At 47.1% G+C, this 21,922-nt stretch overlaps 1 protein-coding gene across 1 annotated transcript; it reads left to right on the top strand.

Moving 5' to 3' along the window:
* Positions 1-6,040: 6,040 nt before the first annotated feature.
* LOC124021225 (von Willebrand factor A domain-containing protein 7-like) lies at positions 6,041-21,853 on the top strand. The gene is made up of 16 exons (XM_046336570.1): positions 6,041-6,194; positions 7,657-7,960; positions 8,180-8,332; positions 8,812-8,952; positions 9,100-9,193; positions 15,362-15,490; positions 15,940-16,126; positions 16,363-16,532; positions 17,080-17,192; positions 17,545-17,661; positions 17,964-18,123; positions 18,227-18,303; positions 20,318-20,450; positions 20,541-20,693; positions 20,875-20,967; positions 21,780-21,853. The coding sequence occupies exons 2-16, from the start codon at positions 7,772-7,774 to the stop codon at positions 21,830-21,832; spliced, it is 1,962 nt and encodes a 653-aa protein (XP_046192526.1). The 5' UTR covers positions 6,041-6,194; positions 7,657-7,771; the 3' UTR covers positions 21,833-21,853.
* Positions 21,854-21,922: the final 69 nt, after the last annotated feature.

The following is a 21,922-nucleotide window of genomic DNA, read 5'->3' on the forward strand; positions in this document are numbered from 1 at the left end:
AGAAGTAACCTGACAGGGTAATTGGATGAAGCAGTAACCTGACAGGGTAATTAGATGAAGAAGTAACCTGACAGGGTAATTGGATGAAGCAGTAACCTGACAGGGTAATTGGATGAAGAAGTAACCTGACAGGGTAATTGGATGAAGCAGTAACCTGACAGGGTAATTGGATGAAGAAGTAACCTGACAGGGTAATTGGATGAAGAAGTAACCTGACAGGGTAATTGGATGAAGCAGTAACCTGACAGGGTAATTGGATGAAGAAGTAACCTGACAGGGTAATTAGATGAAGCAGTAACCTGACAGGGTAATTGGATGAAGAAGTAACCTGACAGGGTAATTGGATGAAGAAGTAACCTGACAGGGTAATTGGATGAAGCAGTAACCTGACAGGGTAATTGGATGAAGAAGTAACCTGACAGGGTAATTGGATGAAGAAGTAACCTGACAGGGTAATTGGATGAAGAAGTAACCTGACAGGGTAATTGGATGATGAAGAAGTAACCTGACAGGGTAATTGGATGAAGAAGTAACCTGACAGGGTAATTGGATGAAGAAGTAACCTGACAGGGTAATTGGATGAAGAAGTAACCTGACAGGGTAATTGGATGAAGAAGTAACCTGACAGGGTAATTAGATGAAGAAGTAACCTGACAGGGTAATTGGATGAAGAAGTAACCTGACAGGGTAATTAGATGAAGAAGTAACCTGACAGGGTAATTGGATGAAGCAGTAACCTGACAGGGTAATTGGATGAAGAAGTAACCTGACAGGGTAATTGGATGAAGAAGTAACCTGACAGGGTAATTGGATGAAGAAGTAACCTGACAGGGTAATTGGATGAAGAAGTAACCTGACAGGGTAATTGGATGAAGAAGTAACCTGACAGGGTAATTGGATGAAGAAGTAACCTGACAGGGTAATTGGATGAAGAAGTAACCTGACAGGGTAATTGGATGAAGAAGTAACCTGACAGGGTAATTGGATGAAGAAGTAACCTGACAGGGTAATTGGATGAAGAAGTAACCTGACAGGGTAATTGGATGAAGAAGTAACCTGACAGGGTAATTGATGAAGAAGTAACCTGACAGGGTAATTGGATGAAGAAGTAACCTGACAGGGTAATTAGATGAAGAAGTAACCTGACAGGGTAATTGGATGAAGAAGTAACCTGACAGGGTAATTAGATGAAGAAGTAACCTGACAGGGTAATTGGATGAAGCAGTAACCTGACAGGGTAATTGGATGAAGAAGTAACCTGACAGGGTAATTGGATGAAGAAGTAACCTGACAGGGTAATTGGATGAAGAAGTAACCTGACAGGGTAATTGGATGAAGAAGTAACCTGACAGGGTAATTGGATGAAGAAGTAACCTGACAGGGTAATTGGATGAAGAAGTAACCTGACAGGGTAATTGGATGAAGAAGTAACCTGACAGGGTAATTGGATGAAGAAGTAACCTGACAGGGTAATTGGATGAAGCAGTAACCTGACAGGGTAATTGGATGAAGAAGTAACCTGACAGGGTAATTGGATGAAGAAGTAACCTGACAGGGTAATTGGATGAAGCAGTAACCTGACAGGGTAATTGGATGAAGAAGTAACCTGACAGGGTAATTGGATGAAGCAGTAACCTGACAGGGTAATTGGATGAAGAAGTAACCTGACAGGGTAATTGGATGAAGAAGTAACCTGACAGGGTAATTGGATGAAGCAGTAACCTGACAGGGTAATTGGATGAAGAAGTAACCTGACAGGGTAATTGGATGAAGAAGTAACCTGACAGGGTAATTGGATGAAGAAGTAACCTGACAGGGTAATTGGATGAAGAAGTAACCTGACAGGGTAATTGGATGAAGAAGTAACCTGACAGGGTAATTGGATGAAGAAGTAACCTGACAGGGTAATTGGATGAAGAAGTAACCTGACAGGGTAATTGGATGAAGAAGTAACCTGACAGGGTAATTAGATGAAGAAGTAACCTGACAGGGTAATTGGATGAAGAAGTAACCTGACAGGGTAATTAGATGAAGAAGTAACCTGACAGGGTAATTGGATGAAGCAGTAACCTGACAGGGTAATTAGATGAAGAAGTAACCTGACAGGGTAATTGGATGAAGCAGTAACCTGACAGGGTAATTGGATGAAGAAGTAACCTGACAGGGTAATTGGATGAAGAAGTAACCTGACAGGGTAATTGGATGAAGAAGTAACCTGACAGGGTAATTGGATGAAGAAGTAACCTGACAGGGTAATTGGATGAAGAAGTAACTTGACAGGGTAATTGGATGAAGAAGTAACCTGACAGGGTAATTGGATGAAGAAGTAACCTGACAGGGTAATTGGATGAAGCAGTAACCTGACAGGGTAATTGGATGAAGAAGTAACCTGACAGGGTAATTGGATGAAGAAGTAACCTGACAGGGTAATTGGATGAAGCAGTAACCTGACAGGGTAATTGGATGAAGAAGTAACCTGACAGGGTAATTAGATGAAGCAGTAACCTGACAGGGTAATTGGATGAAGAAGTAACCTGACAGGGTAATTGGATGAAGAAGTAACCTGACAGGGTAATTGGATGAAGCAGTAACCTGACAGGGTAATTGGATGAAGAAGTAACCTGACAGGGTAATTGGATGAAGAAGTAACCTGACAGGGTAATTGGATGAAGAAGTAACCTGACAGGGTAATTGGATGAAGAAGTAACCTGACAGGGTAATTGGATGAAGAAGTAACCTGACAGGGTAATTGGATGGAGAAGTAACCTGACAGGGTAATTGGATGAAGAAGTAACCTGACAGGGTAATTGGATGAAGAAGTAACCTGACAGGGTAATTAGATGAAGAAGTAACCTGACAGGGTAATTGGATGAAGAAGTAACCTGACAGGGTAATTAGATGAAGAAGTAACCTGACAGGGTAATTGGATGAAGCAGTAACCTGACAGGGTAATTAGATGAAGAAGTAACCTGACAGGGTAATTGGATGAAGCAGTAACCTGACAGGGTAATTGGATGAAGAAGTAACCTGACAGGGTAATTGGATGAAGAAGTAACCTGACAGGGTAATTGGATGAAGAAGTAACCTGACAGGGTAATTGGATGAAGAAGTAACCTGACAGGGTAATTGGATGAAGAAGTAACCTGACAGGGTAATTGGATGAAGAAGTAACCTGACAGGGTAATTGGATGAAGAAGTAACCTGACAGGGTAATTGGATGAAGAAGTAACCTGACAGGGTAATTGGATGAAGAAGTAACCTGACAGGGTAATTGGATGAAGAAGTAACCTGACAGGGTAATTAGATGAAGAAGTAACCTGACAGGGTAATTGGATGAAGAAGTAACCTGACAGGGTAATTAGATGAAGAAGTAACCTGACAGGGTAATTGGATGAAGCAGTAACCTGACAGGGTAATTAGATGAAGAAGTAACCTGACAGGGTAATTGGATGAAGCAGTAACCTGACAGGGTAATTGGATGAAGAAGTAACCTGACAGGGTAATTGGATGAAGCAGTAACCTGACAGGGTAATTGGATGAAGAAGTAACCTGACAGGGTAATTGGATGAAGAAGTAACCTGACAGGGTAATTGGATGAAGCAGTAACCTGACAGGGTAATTGGATGAAGAAGTAACCTGACAGGGTAATTAGATGAAGCAGTAACCTGACAGGGTAATTGGATGAAGAAGTAACCTGACAGGGTAATTGGATGAAGAAGTAACCTGACAGGGTAATTGGATGAAGCAGTAACCTGACAGGGTAATTGGATGAAGAAGTAACCTGACAGGGTAATTGGATGAAGAAGTAACCTGACAGGGTAATTGGATGAAGAAGTAACCTGACAGGGTAATTGGATGAAGAAGTAACCTGACAGGGTAATTGGATGAAGAAGTAACCTGACAGGGTAATTGGATGAAGAAGTAACCTGACAGGGTAATTGGATGAAGAAGTAACCTGACAGGGTAATTGGATGAAGAAGTAACCTGACAGGGTAATTAGATGAAGAAGTAACCTGACAGGGTAATTGGATGAAGAAGTAACCTGACAGGGTAATTAGATGAAGAAGTAACCTGACAGGGTAATTGGATGAAGCAGTAACCTGACAGGGTAATTAGATGAAGAAGTAACCTGACAGGGTAATTGGATGAAGCAGTAACCTGACAGGGTAATTGGATGAAGAAGTAACCTGACAGGGTAATTGGATGAAGAAGTAACCTGACAGGGTAATTGGATGAAGAAGTAACCTGACAGGGTAATTGTGTCAGAACAGTGGAAGGTCAGAAAAGGAGAATCCGTTGGTTCTCTCTTATACATCACTAAAGGTTGAATCCTAACTTCAGGTCCAATTTTCATTTAGTCTCCATATGATATCAATGCATTACTAAGTGAAAGTTTGACTTAAGTGGAAGTTAGGATTCACCCCTGTGTGTAATTGTGATGAAACAGTGGAACGCCAGAAAATGATACTTTAGCTCACACACACACACACACACACACACACACACACACACACACACACACACACACACACACACACACACACACACACACACACACACACACACACACACACACACACACACACACACACACACACACACACACACACACACACACATACAAAACAAATTAGGAATATATCACTCAAGCTGTTGTCAGTGTTAAAATGTACAGTTCATTATGTATCATTTCTTGTAGACTGTACACATCTCTCTCTCTCTAGCTCTTTTTATTAGCAACATGTCATATGACTTCCAATGACATTTTTTTCATGATCAATTATTATAAATAACTTTTATAATAAGAAGAACAAAGGCACAGATGAGTAAATAAAGGAACAATCTCTGAGTTCTACCAGCTTCCTGATTGAATGTGAGTCACGGAGTACGAGCCATAATTTCACATCCTTACGAACAATGTCACATATACACACACACACACACGCACACGCACACGCACACGCACACGCACACGCACACACGCGCACACACACACTGAGGCATCTAAAACATAGGAGGCTTCTGAGGGGAGGACGGCTCATACTAATGGCATGGAAGCCATGTTTGATATCATTCTATTGACTCCGTTCCAGACATTATTATGAGCCGTCCTCCCCTCAGCAGCCTCCACTGATCTAACAGTACGTTCACAATATGCACATTCACTCATCAAACGTGACATTTCACTTTTCTCCTATGAATTGCTAAATGCTGCTTCTCTTATTGAACTAAGAAAAAACAGACAACAGCTGGCAGAGAAAAAAAGGCCTTTATGGGAATGAAAAGTAAACCATTTGTTATGAGATACATCACTTCACAGAATGTCCCCCAAACGGCACCCTATTCCTTAAATAGTGCACTACAGTTGACCAGGACTCATAGTGCTCATCGGACTCATAGGACTCATAGAACTCATAGAGCTCATAGGACTCATAGTGCTGATAGAGCTCATAGGACTCATAGAGCTCATAGGACTCATAGTGCTGATAGAACTCATAGGACTCATAGTGCTCATCAGACTCATAGAGCTCATAGGACTCATAGAGCTCATAGTCCTCATAGTGCTGATAGAACTCATAGGACTCATAGAGCTCATAGGACTCATAGAGCTCATAGGACTCATAGGGCTCATATATATGGAAAAGGGTGTCATTTGGTACACTGCCTTTATGTGTATTTGAGTCAGACTTCCTTAACACGGACAGTAAGGCCTCTCCCACTGTCCTCCCACTGCTCTGACACACACACACACACACACACACACACACACACACACACACACACACACACACACACACACACACACACACACACACACACACACACACACACACACACACACACACACACACACACACACACACACACACACACACAGACACACACAGACACACACACACAGTAAACACGTACTGTACACACACAGCCCTCCTCTTCCTGTGTATCTAGAGGAGTGTTCTGTTTGGGAATTCTTGTCACGGCCACCTGAACACTGAATGAGTGACTTTCCCTCGTCATTCCACCCAGGTGTAGCAAGTTATAAAGGAGCAGAATGAGCCCACACACACACACACACACACACAAACTGATAAGGACAAAGAATGTCAAACACACAGAGAATACTGTACACACACACTTGAAGTCTCATTCCACCGCCACTCCCAACGTGGACATCGGGACTTCACGACTCACAGGTAAAACACACATTTTAATGTCATTTTAATCCATTTTACCTGTCAACATTTCAGTTGGAATTTTTGTAAGTCAACTTTGTGTATTTTAGACTTCATCTTTAGTTAATTTGGCACTGTTATGTAAAGTATTTGAATGGAAAATTGTATGTAAATTGGAGTTTTCTTAAAGTGCGTTCGTTAGTCATTTTAGTATTTTAGTCATATGTACAATGTGATCTGAGATATGGTCAGGACTTAAGTGAGAATATTTCTGTCTCCCCTCCCTTTTCTCTCTTATGCCTCCCTCCTTCATTCCCTTGTCTCTCTCATGCCTCCCCCTTCATTCCCTTGTCTCTCTCATGCTTCCCCCTTCATTCCCTTGTCTCTCTCATACCTCCCCCTTCATTCCCTTGTCTCTCTCATGCTTCCCCTTCATTCCCTTGTCTCTCTCATACCTCCCTCTTCATTCCCTTGTCTCTCTCATGCTTCCCCCTTCATTCCCTTGTCTCTCTCATACCTCCCTCTTCATTCCCTTGTCTCTCTCATGCTTCCCCCTTCATTCCCTTGTCTCTCTCATACCTCCCCTTCATTCCCTTGTCTCTCTCATACCTCCCCCTTCATTCCCTTGTCTCTCTCATGCCTCCCCCTTCATTCCCTTGTCTCTCTCATACCTCCCCCTTCATTCCCTTGTCTCTCTCATGCCTCCCTCTTCATTCCCTTGTCTCTCTCATGCTTCCCTCTTCATTCCCTTGTCTCTCTCATGCTTCCCTCTTCATTCCCTTGTCTCTCTCATGCCTCCCCCTTCATTCCCTTGTCTCTCTCATGCCTCCCCCTTCATTCCCTTTTCTCTCTCATGCCTCCCCCTTCATTCCCTTTTCTCTCTCATGCATCCCCCTTCATTCCCTTGTCTCTCTCATGCTTCCCTCTTCATTCCCTTTTCTCTCTCATGCCTCCCCCTTCATTCCCTTGTCTCTCTCATACCTCCCCCTTCATTCCCTTGTCTCTCTCATGCCTCCCCCTTCATTCCCTTGTCTCTCTCATACCTCCCCCTTCATTCCCTTGTCTCTCTCCTCCCCCTTCATTCCCTTGTCTCTCTCATGCCTCCCCCTTCATTCCCTTGTCTCTCTCATGCTTCCCTCTTCATTCCCTTGTCTCTCTCATGCCTCCCCCTTCATTCCCTTGTCTCTCTCATGCCTCCCCCTTCATTCCCTTGTCTCTCTCATACCTCCCCCTTCATTCCCTTGTCTCTCTCATGCCTCCCCCTTCATTCCCTTGTCTCTCTCATGCCTCCCCCTTCATTCCCTTGTCTCTCTCATGCCTCCCCCTTCATTCCCTTGTCTCTCTCATGCCTCCCTCTTCATTCCCTTGTCTCTCTCATGCTTCCCTCTTCATTCCCAATCTCCACACAGGCATTTCCATTACAGCTCATTAACCCTGAGTAACCTCTCCTTGATTTGCTCTCTGTCCTTATGTGTCTCTGTAGGTTGCAACAGGTTCACAGAACCAGGAAGATACTTGATATTGATATCTCACACATAGAGAGAGTTATTAGAGACCTCCACCAATCTCCTTGGACCATCAAAACTTTATGCACTGCCATGCAGACCTCTCTCCTCTTGATGGCGCTGTACCTGTCCATTCCAGGGGGCACCCAGGCCTTCAAACCCCTCATCTCAGGAGGGGGCTCGGTCACACACCGTGACATCACACAGAGGGCCGTATTACGCAAAACCGCAGAGGTCTGCCGCGCCCTTGCTGCCGCCCAGGGGCGGGACTTCAGCCTGCCAGTGAGTTGACTATTGGTGGATGTTGTGACAGACCGGAATGAGCTACTGGAAATGAACTAATGTTTTTGTAATTAGTTCTATAATAAAGCAAATAATAAGACATTTAAGATAATAAGACATTTTTTTTCACCAGACTGAAAGTAAGTATCTTACTTGTGTGTTTCCCCTACAAACCAACTAATAACCTGTCTGTCTCTCTCTTTCCCTTTCTCTCCAAAGATTGATGACAGTCTCTCCATCATCAAACTACAGAAGGCCTGCTCTGCAGACTCCTCCTCTTCCTCCCTCGTCTCCACCATCCTCTTCCAGAGCGCCATTGTCAAGATGTACCTTAGCAACGCCCTGGTGGACATGGCGTTTGCTCTGAGCAAAGTGAGGATGACAAGATGATGAAGAGAATGATGGTGATGATGATGATAATGGTGATGATCATGACAATAATTATGATAATGGCGATAATGGTGATTATGATGCTGATGATAATGGTGATGATGAATGAGGTGATTATTATGGTAATGGTGATGAGGATGTTAATGATGATCAATGTGATGATAATGATGGCAATTATTATTTGGAGTATGATAATGGTAATAATGACAATGTCGATGATAATGGTGACAATTGTGATAACTATGATGATAATGGTGATGAAAATTGTGACGATTATAATGCTGATGTTGATCATGATGATGATGATAATGGGGATGATGGTGATAAGGGTGGTGATAATGGGTATGGGGATGATGAGGTTGATGATTGTGATGTTAATGGTGACACGATGATGATGGTGATGGTGATGATGATGATGATGATGGTGACATGATGGTGGTGATGATGATGATGTGAGCCAGGCGCACCACTTCGACGGTGAGACCTTCCAGGGGGGGCGGGCCCTGATCACGGCGGGGGTGTCGGAGGTCAAGGCCAGCGTCAAACGAGGGAGGTTCCTATTGGCCAGGCTGGCGCTGGGACGAGTCTGTCACACACTACAGGTGAGCTGTCTGTCACACTACAGATGAGGTAACACACAAACAAGCATGCATGCACACGCACAAACACACACACACACATACTACAGGTGAGAGAGGGAGATGATGAAGACTGTGCTGATACTGTGTTGATTGTGACTGTCTCTCCAGGATTTCTACAGCCACAGTAACTGGGTTGAGATGGGGAACAGACAGCCGTACAGCACTCTGATCAGACCTGACCTGCAACTGGTGAACCTGGCAGGTATTGTGTGTGGAACTCTCTGTAGTTTATTTAAACCATCCCCAGATACAGTATACCAGCCTATATCAGCACAATACAGGCAACTACATGCAAAACAGACACGTAGCTAAAACGCCTACATTATAAAGGCATTTGTTCATAAAATAAAGAAAGCCCTCCTCGCAGATTGATAAAGAAGTATTTGGCTGTGTGCCAATGTCAACACCAAACCACTTCCTCTTTGTATCAGTCGACCAACCAGCCTGGAGATAATAGACTTGTCATCACTTCTACACACTTCACACCGCTCTATACATAGTCACTTTAACTCTACCGACATGTACATATTACCTCCATTACCTCCACGAACCGGTGTCTCCGCACATTGACTCTGTACCGGTACTCACAGTATATAGGTACTCACAGTATATAGGTACTCACAGTATATTGTTATTTTACTGCTGCTCTTTAATTATTTGTTACTTAACATTTTTTTAAACTGCACTGTTGTTAAGGGCTTGTAGGTAAGCATTCCACTTTTGTATTCGGCACATGTGACAAATACAATTTGATGACTCCACATACCGTACTCTAACATTTCAGTGGATTTTCTCTCTCTCTCTCTCTCTCCCCCTCTATCTCTCTCTCTCTCTCTCTCTCTCTCTCTCTCTCTCTCTCTCTCTCTCTCTCTCTCTGTCTCTGTCTCTGTCTCTGTCTCTGTCTCTGTCTCTGTCTCTGTCTCTGTCTCTCTCTCTCTCTCTCTCTCTCTCTCTCTCTCTCTCTCTCTCTCTCTCTCTCTCTACTCCTGTTATAACCCCCTTATCCTCCCTCTTCAGGCCCCAGTACTCCTGTTATAACTCCCTCTCCTCCCTCTTCAGGCCCCAGTACTCCTGTTATAACCCCCTCTCCTCCCTCTTCAGGCCCCAGTACTCCTGTTATAACCCCCTCTACTCCCTCTTCAGGCCCAAGTACTCCTGTTATAACCCCCTCTCCTCCCTCTTCAGGCCCCAGTACTACTGTTATAACCCCCTCTCCTCCCTCTTCAGGCCCCAGTACTCCTGTTATAACTCCCTCTCCTCCCTCTTCAGGTCCCAGTACTCCTGTTATAACCCCCTCTCCTCCCTCTTCAGGCCCCAGTACTCCTGTTATAACCCCCTCTCCTCCCTCTCCTTGATCTTCAGGCCCCAGTACTCCTGTTATAACCCCCTCTCCTCCCTCTCCTCCCTCTTCAGGCCCCAGTACTCCTGTTATAACCCACTCTCCTCCCTCTCCTCCCTCTTCAGGCCCCAGTACTCCTGTTATAACCCCTCTCCTCCCTCTTCAGGCCCCAGTACTCCTGTTATAACCCCCTCTCCTCCTTCTTCAGGCCCCAGTACTCTTGTTATAACCCCCTCTCCTCCCTCTCCTCCCTCTTCAGGCCCCAGTACTCCTGTTATAACCCCCTCTCCTCCCTCTCCTCCATCTTCAGGCCCTAGTACTCCTGTTATAACCTCCTCTCCTCCCTCTTCAGGCCCCAGCACTCCTGTTATAACCCCCTCTCCTCCCTCTTCAGGCCCCAGTAGTCCTGTTATAACCCCCTCACCTCCCTCTTCAGGCCCCAGTACTCCTGTTATAACCCCCTCTCCTTCCTCTTCAGGCCCCAGTACTCCTGTTATAACCCCCTCTCCTCCCTCTTCAGGCCCCAGTACTCCTGTTATAACCCCCTCTCCTCCCTATCCTTGATCTTCAGGCCCCAGTACTCCTGTTATAACCCCCTCTCCTCCCTCTTCAGGCCCCAGAACTCCTGTTATAACCCCCTCTCCTCCCTCTCCTTGATCTTCAGGCCCCAGTACTCCTGTTATAACCCCCTCTCCTCCCTCTCCTCCCTCTTCAGGCCCCAGTACTCCTGTTATAACCCCCTCTCCTCCCTCTCCTCCCTCTTCAGGCCCCAGTACTCCTGTTATAACCCCCTCTCCTCCTTCTTCAGGCCCCAGTACTCCTGTTATAACCCCTCTCCTCCCTCCCCTCCCTCTTCAGGCCCCAGTACTCCTGTTATAACCCCCTCTCCTCCCTCTCCTCCATCTTCAGGCCCTAGTACTCCTGTTATAACCCCCTCTCCTCCCTCTTCAGGCCCCAGCACTCCTGTTATAACCCCCTCTCCTCCCTCTTCAGGCCCCAGTAGTCCTGTTATAACCCCCTCACCTCCCTCTTCAGGCCCCAGTACTCCTGTTATAACCCCCTCTCCTCCCTCTTCAGGCCCCAATACTCAAATCAAATCAAATCAAATCAAATCAAATTTATTTATATAGCCCTTCGTACATCAGCTGATATCTCAAAGTGCTGTACAGAAACCCAGCCTAAAACCCCAAACAGCAAACAATGCAGGTGTAAAAGCACGGTGGCTAGGAAAAACTCCCTAGAAAGGCCAAAACCTAGGAAGAAACCTAGAGAGGAACCGGGCTATGTGGGGTGGCCAGTCCTCTTCTGGCTGTGCCGGGTAGAGATTATAACAGAACATGACCAAGATGTTCAAATGTTCATAAATGACCAGCATGGTCAAATAATAATAAGGCCGAACAGTTGAAACTGGAGCAGCAGCACAGTCAGGTGGACTGGGGACAGCAAGGAGCCATCATGTCAGGTAGTCCTGGGGCACGGTCCTAGGGCTCAGGTCCTCCGAGAGAGAGAAAGAAAGAGAGAATTAGAGAGAGCATATGTGGGGTGGCCAGTCCTCTTCTGGCTGTGCCGGGTGGAGATTATAACAGAACGTGGCCAAGATGTTCAAATGTTCATAAATGACCAGCATGGTTGAATAATAGTAAGGCAGAACAGTTGAAACTGGAGCAGGAGCATGGCCAGGTGGACTGGGGACAGCAAGGAGTCCTCATGTCAGGTAGTCCTGGGACATGGTCCTAGGGCCCAGGCCAGTTGAAACTGGAGCAGCAGCATGGCCAGGTGGACTGGGGACAGCAAGGAGTCATCATGTCAGGTAGTCCTGGGGCATGGTTCTAGGGCTCAGGTCCTCCGAGAGAGAGAAAGAAAGAGAGAAGGAGAGAATTAAAGAACGCACACTTAGATTTACACAGGACACCGAATAGGACAGGAGAAGTACTCCAGATAAACAAACTGACCCTAGCCCCCCGACACATAAACTACTGCAGCATAAATACTGGAGGCTGAGACAGGAGGGGTCAGGAGACACTGTGGCCCCATCCGAGGACACCCCCGGACAGGGCCAAACAGGAAGGATATAACCCCACCCACTTTGCCAAAGCACAGCCCCCACACCACTAGAGGGAAATCTTCAACCACCAACTTACCATCCTGAGACAAGGCCGAGTATAGCCCACAAAGATCTCCGACACGGTACAACCCAAGGGGGGGAAACCCAGACAGGCCGACCACAACAGTGAATCAACCCACCCAGGTGACGCACCCCCCAGGGACGGCACGAGAGAGCCCCAGCAAGCCAGTGACTCAGCCCCCGTAACAGGGTTAGAGGCAGAGAATCCCAGTGGAAAAAGGGGAACCGGCCAGGCAGAGACAGCAAGGGCGGTTCGTTGCTCCAGAGCCTTTCCGTTCACCTTCCCACTCCTGGGCCAGACTACACTCAATCATATGACCCACTGAAGAGATGAGTCTTCAGTAAAGACTTAAAGGTTGAGACCGAGTTTGCGTCTCTGACATGGGTAGGCAGACCGTTCCATAAAAATGGAGCTCTATAGGAGAAAGCCCTGCCTCCAGCTGTTTGCTTAGAAATTCTAGGGACAATTAGGAGGCCTGCGTCTTGTGACCGTAGCGTACGTATAGGTATGTACGGCAGGACCAAATCAGAGAGGTAGGTAGGAGCAAGCCCATGTAATGCTTTGTAGGTTAGCAGTAAAACCTTGAAATCAGCCCTTGCTTTGACAGGAAGCCAGTGTAGAGAGGCTAGCACTGGAGTAATATGATCAAATTTTTTGGTTCTAGTCAGGATTCTAGCAGCCGTATTTAGCACTAACTGAAGTTTATTTAGTGCTTTTTAATACTCCTGTTATAACCCCCTTTCCTCCCTCTTCAGGCGCCAGTACTCCTGTTATAACCCCCTCTCCTCCCTATCCTTGATCTTCAGGCCCCAGTACTCCTGTTATAACCCCCTCTCCTCCCTCTCCTCCCTCTTCAGGCCCCAGTACTCCTGTTATAACCCCCTCTCCTCCCTCTCCTCCCTCTTTAGGTCCCAGTACTCCTGTTATAACCCCCTCTCCTCCCTCTCCTCCCTCTTTAGGTCCCAGTACTCCTGTTATAACCCCCTCTCCTCCCTCTTCAGGCCCCAGTACTCCTGTTATAACTCCCTCTCCTCCCTCTTCAGGCCCCAGTACTCCTGTTATAACCCCCTCTCCTCCCTCTTCAGGCCCCAGTACTCCTGTTATAACCCCCTCTCCTCCCTCTTCAGGCCCCAGTACTCCTGTTATAACCCCCTCTCCTCCCTCCTCAGGCCCCAGTACTCCTGTTATAACCCCTCTCCTCCCTCCTCAGGCCCCAGTACTCCTGTTATAACCCCCTCTCCTCCCTCTTCAGGTCCCAGTACTCCTGTTATAACCCCCTCTCCTCCCTCCTCAGGCCCCAGTACTCCTGTTATAACCCCCTCTCCTCCCTCTTCAGGTCCCAGTACTCCTGTTATAACCCCCTCTCCTCCCTCTTCAGGTCCCAGTACTCCTGTTGTAACTCCCTCTCCTCTCTCTCCTCCCTCTTCAGGCCCCAGTACTCCTGTTATAACCCCCTCTCCTCCCTCTTCAGGTCCCAGTACTCCTGTTATAACCCCGTCTCCTCCCTCTTCAGGCCCCAGAACTCCTGTTATAACCCCCTCTCCTCCCTCTTCAGGCCCCAGTACTCCTGTTATAACTCCCTCTCCTCCCTCTTCAGGTCCCAGTACTCCTGTTATAACCCCCTCTCCTCCCTCTTCAGGCCCCAGTACTCCTGTTATAACCCCCTCTCCTCCCTCTTCAGGCCCCAGTACTCCTGTTATAACTCCCTCTCCTCCCTCTTCAGGCCCCAGTACTCCTGTTATAACTCCCTCTCCTCCCTCTTCAGGCCCCAGTACTCCTGTTATAACCCCCTCTCCTCCCTCTTTAGGCCCCAGTACTACTGTTATAACCCCCTCTCCTCCCTCTTCAGGCCCCAGTACTCCTGTTATAACTCCCTCTCCTCCCTCTTCAGGCCCCAGTACTCCTGTTATAACCCCCTCTCCTCCCTCTTCAGGCCCCAGTACTCCTGTTATAACTCCCTCTCCTCCCTCTCCTCCCTCTCCTCCCTCCTCAGGCCCCAGTACTCCTGTTATAACTCCCTCTCCTCCCTCTCCTCCCTCTCCTCCCTCTCCTCCCTCCTCAGGCCCCAGTACTCCTGTTATAACTCCCTCTCCTCCCTCCTCAGGCCCCAGTACTCCTGTTATAACTCCCTCTCCTCCCTCTCCTCCCTCTCCTCCCTCCTCAGGCCCCAGTACTCCTGTTATAACTCCCTCTCCTCCCTCCTCAGGCCCCAGTACTCCTGTTATAACCCCCTCTCCTCCCTCTTCAGGCCCCAGTACTCCTGATATAACCCCCTCTCCTCCCTCTTCAGGCCACAGTACTCCTGTTATAACCCCCTCTCCTCCCTCTTCAGGCCGAAGTACTCCTGTTATAACTCCCTCTCCTACCTCTTCAGGCCCCAGTACTCCTGTTATAACTCCCTCTCCTCCCTCTTCAGGCCCCAGTACTCCTGTTATAACTCCCTCTCCTCCCTCTTCAGGCCCCAGTACTCCTGTTATAACCCCCTCTCCTCCCTCTTCAGGCCCCAGTACTCCTGTTATAACTCCCTCTCCTCCCTCTTCAGGCCCCAGTACTCCTTTTATAACTCCCTCTCCTCCCTCTTCAGGCCCCAATACTCCTGTTATAACCCCCTCTCCTCCCTCTTCAGGCCCCAGTACTCCTGTTATAACCCCCTCTCCTCCCTCTTCAGGCCCCAGTACTCCTGTTATAACCCCCTCTCCTCTCTCTCCTCCCTCTTCAGGCCCCAGTACTCCTGTTATAACCCCCTCTCCTCCCTCTTCAGGCCCCAGTACTCCCTTTATAACCCCCTCTCCTCCCTCTCCTCCCTCTCCTCCCTCTTCAGGCCCCAGTACTCCTGTTATAACCCCCTCTCCTCCCTCTTCAGGCCCCAGTACTCCTGTTATAACCCCCTCTCCTCCTTCTTCAGGCCCCAGTACTCCGACCTGTAGGAGCTGTATGGGAGGTAACTGTACTGATAACATCCTACCAGAGGTCTTACAGCAGGGCCTTCTCACCTCTGGATACTTCAACCTGTTCTCCTCCAACAAACCTGCAGGTACACACACACACACACACACACACACACACACACACACACACACACACACACACACACACACACACACACACACACACACACACACACACACACACACACACACACACACACACACACACACACTTTTTATTCCTCTTCTTGATAGACAGCAGCTAATGGGGATCCTAATAAATCAACCAAAAAAACATTATATTTTGTAACCTTTATTTAACTAGGCAAGTGTTAATTTACAATGAAGGGCTACTCCTGCCAAACCCGGACAACGTTGGGACAATTGTGCACCACCGTATGGGGACTCCCAATCACAGCCGGATTATGATACAGCCTGGAATCAAACCAAGGACTGTAGTGATGCCGCTTGCACTGTGATGCAGCGCCTTAGACCGCTGCTCCCCTCGGGAGCATTGATGCAAACTAATTTACACACTCATCTCCCCCTCTCCTAGGTAAGTGTAGCCACGGCGGGTCGTTTGACCGGACCAGCGGTCGGGACCCGAAAGGGGGCATCAACAAGGACGACGTGGGGTCCAGTCACGGTCACCTCCACCACACTGCAGCCGACGTGGCCGTCAACGCCACCATGGAACTGTTGGAGGACATCAGAGGAGCTGCCGGGGACAAAGACTTCCTACGGTGAGAGAGAGAGAGAGGCTGAAGTAGGTGGGCAATGTTGAGGCAAGAGGGGATTATTTGTGATGTTTTGTGTTAAATTGGAGGATTTTATCACTACTATGGGCAAGGATTGGACTATTATATGATGAGGGAGATGTCATGGTAAACTGTTGTGAGGAGCTAGGATAACGAAGGGTGTTTTTGGTTCATAATTCCTACTCCATAATCTCCCTTGCTCTCTCTCCTCTTCTCTCCAGGTTAATGGACATCACCCAGTCACCAGTGTTGTGTTTTGTCATCGACACCACAGGCAGTATGAGTGATGACATCACTGAGGCTAAGAGAGTGTCCTTCTCCATCATCGACAGTAAGAGAGGAACCCAGCAGGAACCTTCATCATACATCCTGGTCCCCTTCAACGACCCAGGTAGGTGTTAGCCTGGTCCCAGATCAGCAGGAACATACATTCTGGTCCCCTTCAACGACCCAGGTAGGTGTTAGCCTGGTCCCAGATCAGCAGGAACATACATTCTGGTCCCCTTCAAAGACCCAGGTAGGTGTTAGCCTGGTCCCAGATCAGCAGGAACATACATTCTGGTCCCCTTCAAAGACCCAGGTGGGTGTTAGCCTGGTCCCAGATCTGTTGTCCAATTCCAACATCATCGTCACGTTCCAAGTGCCTCTCTGAAATTGGGAGCAGAATAACTGTTTTAACCCAAATTTAATCTCTTTTTAAACACTTCACACCACTCTATACAAGTGACATAACATTACATTTTCACATCAGACCAAATCTTACACAATTTGTCATTTGTGGTGTGTGTGTGTGTGTGTGTGTGTGTGTGTGTGTGTGTGTGTGTGTGTGTGTGTGTGTGTGTGTGTGTGTGTGTGTGTGTGTGTGTGTGTGTGTGTGTGTGTGTGTGTGTGTGTGTGTGTGTGTGTGTGTGTGTGTGTGTGTGTGTGTGTGTGTGTAGAATTTGGACCTCTGATCACCACAACAAATGCAGACATTTTCAAACAGAGAATCAACACACTGACAGCATCAGGAGGAGGAGATATACCAGAGCTGTGCCTGTCAGGACTACAGGTGTGTGTGTGTGTGTGTGTGTGTGTGTGTGTGTGTGTGTGTGTGTGTGTGTGTGTGTGTGTGTGTGTGTGTGTGTGTGTGTGTGTGTGTGTGTGTGTGTGTGTGTGTGTGTGTGTGTGTGTGTGTGTGTGTGTGTGTGTGTGTGTGTATATATATACAGGCAATGTCATGAGCAAAGGTTTCATTGCCAATATGAAGGCTGTATTTGAACGGCTGCATTTTAAATGTGGTTGCCTGTTTTAGTAACTCTGCCAGAGCTGTTTAGTTAGACTGAACATGTTATTTCCCAAAGAGATCCTGTACTTGATCCCAGTGTGGTCTGACTCTTTGCTGAATGTGTTGTAATTCCCAGCTGGCCCTCACGGCGGCGCCACCCTCCTCTGAGATCTTTGTGTTCACTGATGCTCCTGCTAAAGACACTGCATTGAAGAGCACTGTCACTGCCCTCATAGAGAGCACCAAGTCTGTGGTTAGTAGCTTTCACTACTGTTTATCTTTCTCTCTCTGTCTCCTTCTCTTTCTGTCTCTTTCTCTGTGCTTCTCTTCATCACTGTCTCTGTCTCTACCCTTTTTGGAGACAGTTTCCTGTTTGTTGTCTCACAAGTTATCTGACTGAGATTTGATAAAGTGTGATGTAAATATTAGCCATTATTATTGATCTCAACATATCTTATTTCTTTACTGGCCATTCTTTCCTAACTTCCACTTTCCTTTCATCCTTTATTCTGTCATCAACCTCTACCTCTCCTCTGCTCCCTATCCTCTCCTCAGGTGACCTTCATGTTGACTGACAACCTCCGATCCAGTCGACGTCGTCGTAGGCGTTCCATGGGCGGGGCTTCAGCCATATGGCCCAGTAAGGGTGGAGCCTCCAACCGGATGGCCCAATCAGACGCTCAGCTGTACCGTGACCTTGCCCAGGCCTCTGGAGGTCAACCAATCATTCAATTGATTTAATTCACAAAGCAGTTGTCCCAAAGTGTTTTACAGCTTCTTATAGAGTTCTCAGAACATACTGTGCTCCCTTCCTCTAGGTCAGGCCATTGAGGTCACCAAGGAGGATCTGCACCGGGCCACCAGCGTCATCGAGGACGCCTCCGCTGCAGCACAGGTATGATAATGTATTGACCTACAGGTTATAGACCAATGTCCGCCAGCTCAGTGTTCAGTCAGTCACTCTCACTCACTGGACAAGATACAACTGTACACATAACAATGACCTCATGTATTGTCTATTAACCCCTCCTCCTCCTCCTCCTCCTCCTCCTCCAGGTTACTGTGTTGTTAACATATCTAATGTGTTGTCTATTAACTCCTCCTTCTCCTCCTCCTCCTCCACCTCCTCCAGGTTACTGTGTTGTTAACATATCTAATGTATTGTCTATTAACCCCTCCTCCTCCTCCTCCTCCTCGTCCTCCTCCTCCAGGTTACTGTGTTGTTAACATATCTAATGTGTAGTCTATTAACTCCTCCTCCTCCTCCTCCTCTTCCTCCTCCTCCTCCTCCAGGTTACTGTGTTGTTAACATATCTAATGTGTTGTCTATTAACTCCTCCTCCTCCTCCTCCTCCTCCTCCTCCTCCAGGTTACTGTGTTGTTAACATATCTAATGTATTGTCTGTTAACCCCTCCTCCTCCTCCTCCTCCTCTTCCTCCTCCTCCTTCTCCCCCTCCTCCTCCTCCTCCTCCTCCTCCAGGTTACTGTGTTGTTAACATATCTAATGTATTGTCTGTTAACCCCTCCTCCTCCTCCTCCAGGTTACTGTGTTGTTAACATATCTAATGTATTGTCTATTAACCCCTCCTCCTCCTCCTCCTCCTCCTCCTCCTCCTCCTCCTCCTCCCTCCGCCTGCTCCTCCAGGTTACTGTGTTGTTAACATATCTAATGTATTGTCTGTTAACCCCTCCTCCTCCTCCTCCACCTCCTCCTCCAGGTTACTGTGTTGTTAACATATCTAATGTGTTGTCTGTTAACCCCTCCTCCTCCTCCTCCTCCTCCTCCTCCTCCTCCTCCAGGTTACTGTGTTGTTAACATATCTAATGTATTGTCTGTTAACCCCTCCTCCTCCTCCTCCTCCTCCAGGTTACTGTGTTGTTAACATATCTAATGTATTGTCTGTTAACCCCTCCTCCTCCTCCTCCTCCTCCTCTTCCTCCTCCAGGTTACTGTGTTGTTAACATATCTAATGTATTGTCTATTAACCCCTCCTCCTCCTCCTCCTCCTCCTCCAGGTTACTGTGTTGTTAACATATCTAATGTATTGTCTATTAACTCCTCCTCCTCCTCTTCCTCCTCCAGGTTACTGTGTTGTTAACATATCTAATGTATTGTCTATTAACCCCTCCTCCTCCTCCTCCTCCTCCTCCTCCTCCTCCAGGTTACTGTGTTGTTAACATATCTAATGTGTTGTCTATTAACTCCTCCTCCTCCTCCTCCTCCTCCTCTTCCTCCTCCTCCTCCTCCTCCAGGTTACTGTGTTGTTAACATATCTAATGTATTGTCTATTAACCCCTCCTCCTCCTCCTCCTCCTCCTCCTCCTCCTCCTCCTCCAGGTTACTGTGTTGTTAACATATCTAATGTATTGTCTATTAACTCCTCCTCCTCCTCCTCCTCCAGGTTACTGTGTTGTTAACATATCTAATGTGTTGTCTATTAACTCCTCCTCCTCCTCCTCCAGGTTACTGTGTTGTTAACATATCTAATGTATTGTCTATTAACCCCTCCTCCTCCTCCTCCTCCAGGTTACTGTGTTGTTAACATATCTAATGTGTTGTCTATTAACTCCTCCTCCTCCTCCTCCTCCTCCTCCTCCAGGTTACTGTGTTGTTAACATATCTAATGTGTTGTCTATTAACTCCTCCTTCTCCTCCTCCTCCTCCTCCAGGTTACTGTGTTGTTAACATATCTAATGTATTATCTATTAACCCCTCCTCCTCCTCCTCCTCCTCCTCATCATCCTCCTCCTCGTCCAGGTTACTGTGTTTTTAACATATCTAATGTCTATTATCCTCTCCTCCTCCTCCTCCTCCTCTTCTTCATGCTCCTCCTCCTCCTCCAGGTTACTGTGCTGTTAACATATCTAATGTATTGTCTATTAAGTCCTCCTCCTCCTCCTCCTGCAGGTGACTGTTCTACAGGAGGTAAGGAGCACAGGAAAGGCAGAGAATTTCTCCTTTACAGTAGACGAGTCTATGAGAAACCTGAATGCTTACATCACAGGAGGATCCCTCTCCTTCACTCTCACCAGCCCTTCAGGTGTGTGTGTAACAGCCAGTTGTGAGTTATTATACACGTCACCTGTCCAGGTAAAGGTTTGATAACCAGATGTCCCTCTCCTCCCTCTAGGTGTGTCTCAGAGTAACAGTGAGGCCAGCGGTCCTCTGGGGACCATCCAGACTGTAGGGAACCTACACCGCGTCTCTCTGACCACACACAACAACACAGGATTATGGGAAATCAATCTTAACTCCCTAGAGTCTTACTCACTGAAGGTCATAGGTCAGTACAGTGAGGAGCCCTGATCCCTGGTCAACAGTAGTGATTATATGGAATAGGGTTCCGTTTCAGACATAGTTCATTGTCTGGACTTCCCCTCCTCATCACAACATTTAGATATCTATCTTTCTTCTCTAGGTAAGAATTGTTTAAATAATGCTTATCTAATGTGCGTGTGTTTCAGGTCAGAGCTCTGTTAATTTCGGCTACCATTTCGTGGAGGCTTTCGGCGGTGCTCATGGAGACTTTGGCCTCAAAGAGGGCCGTCCTCTCACAGGTAACAATAAATAACAGATGAAACCATCTTCAGGACCGTCTTTTTCATCTTCATCTTCCAAAGCATCACAGCAGAGTAGTTTAGTCAAAGCATCACAGCAGAGTAGTTTAGTCAAAGCATCACAGCAGAGTAGTTTAGTCAAAGCATCACAGCAGAGTAGTTTAGTCAAAGCATCACAGCAGAGTAGTTTAGTCAAAGCATCACAGCAGAGTAGTTTAGTCAAAGCATCACAGCAGAGTAGTTTAGTCAAAGCATCACAGCAGAGTAGTTTAGTCAAAGCATCACAGCAGAGTAGTTTAGTCAAAGCATCACAGCAGAAAGCATCACAGCAGTGTAGTCAAAGCATCACAGCAGAGTAGTTTAGTCAAAGCATCACAGCAGAGTAGTTTAGTCAAAGCACCATAGCAGAGTAGTTTAGTCAAAGCATCACAGCAGAGTAGTTTAGTCAAAGCATCACAGCAGAGTAGTTTAGTCAAAGCATCACAGCAGAGTAGTTTAGTCAAAGCATCACAGCAGAGTAGTTTAGTCAAAGCATCACAGCAGAGTAGTTTAGTCAAAGCATCACAGCAGAGTAGTTTAGTCAAAGCATCACAGCAGAGTAGTTTCAAATAATGTTAAAGAAAATAACTTCCTCTTCCTCTCTACTTCACCTTACCTCTCTGTTTCTACCTCGTTTTCTCCCTCGCTCCGTTACCCTCTCTCTCATTCTTACTCTCTCTTTTCCTCTGTTCACTTCACTCTCCTCCCCTTCTCTCCTCTTCCTCCATGTCTCCCTTCACCACCCGGTCTCTCCTACCCCCTCCCCCTCCCAGGCGATAACATAACCCTGCTGGTGTCTGTGACGGGGGTGACTCTGTCACTGTGACGGCGGTGGCCCTGGTCGAGGCCTTGGGGTCAGGGTCAGAAGTCAACGGAACCCTGCAATCTCTAGGCGGCGGGGACTTCCTGGTTACCG

Source organism: Oncorhynchus gorbuscha, unplaced genomic scaffold, assembly GCF_021184085.1.
Source record: "Oncorhynchus gorbuscha isolate QuinsamMale2020 ecotype Even-year unplaced genomic scaffold, OgorEven_v1.0 Un_scaffold_1093, whole genome shotgun sequence".
Classification (NCBI taxonomy): domain Eukaryota; kingdom Metazoa; phylum Chordata; class Actinopteri; order Salmoniformes; family Salmonidae; genus Oncorhynchus; species Oncorhynchus gorbuscha.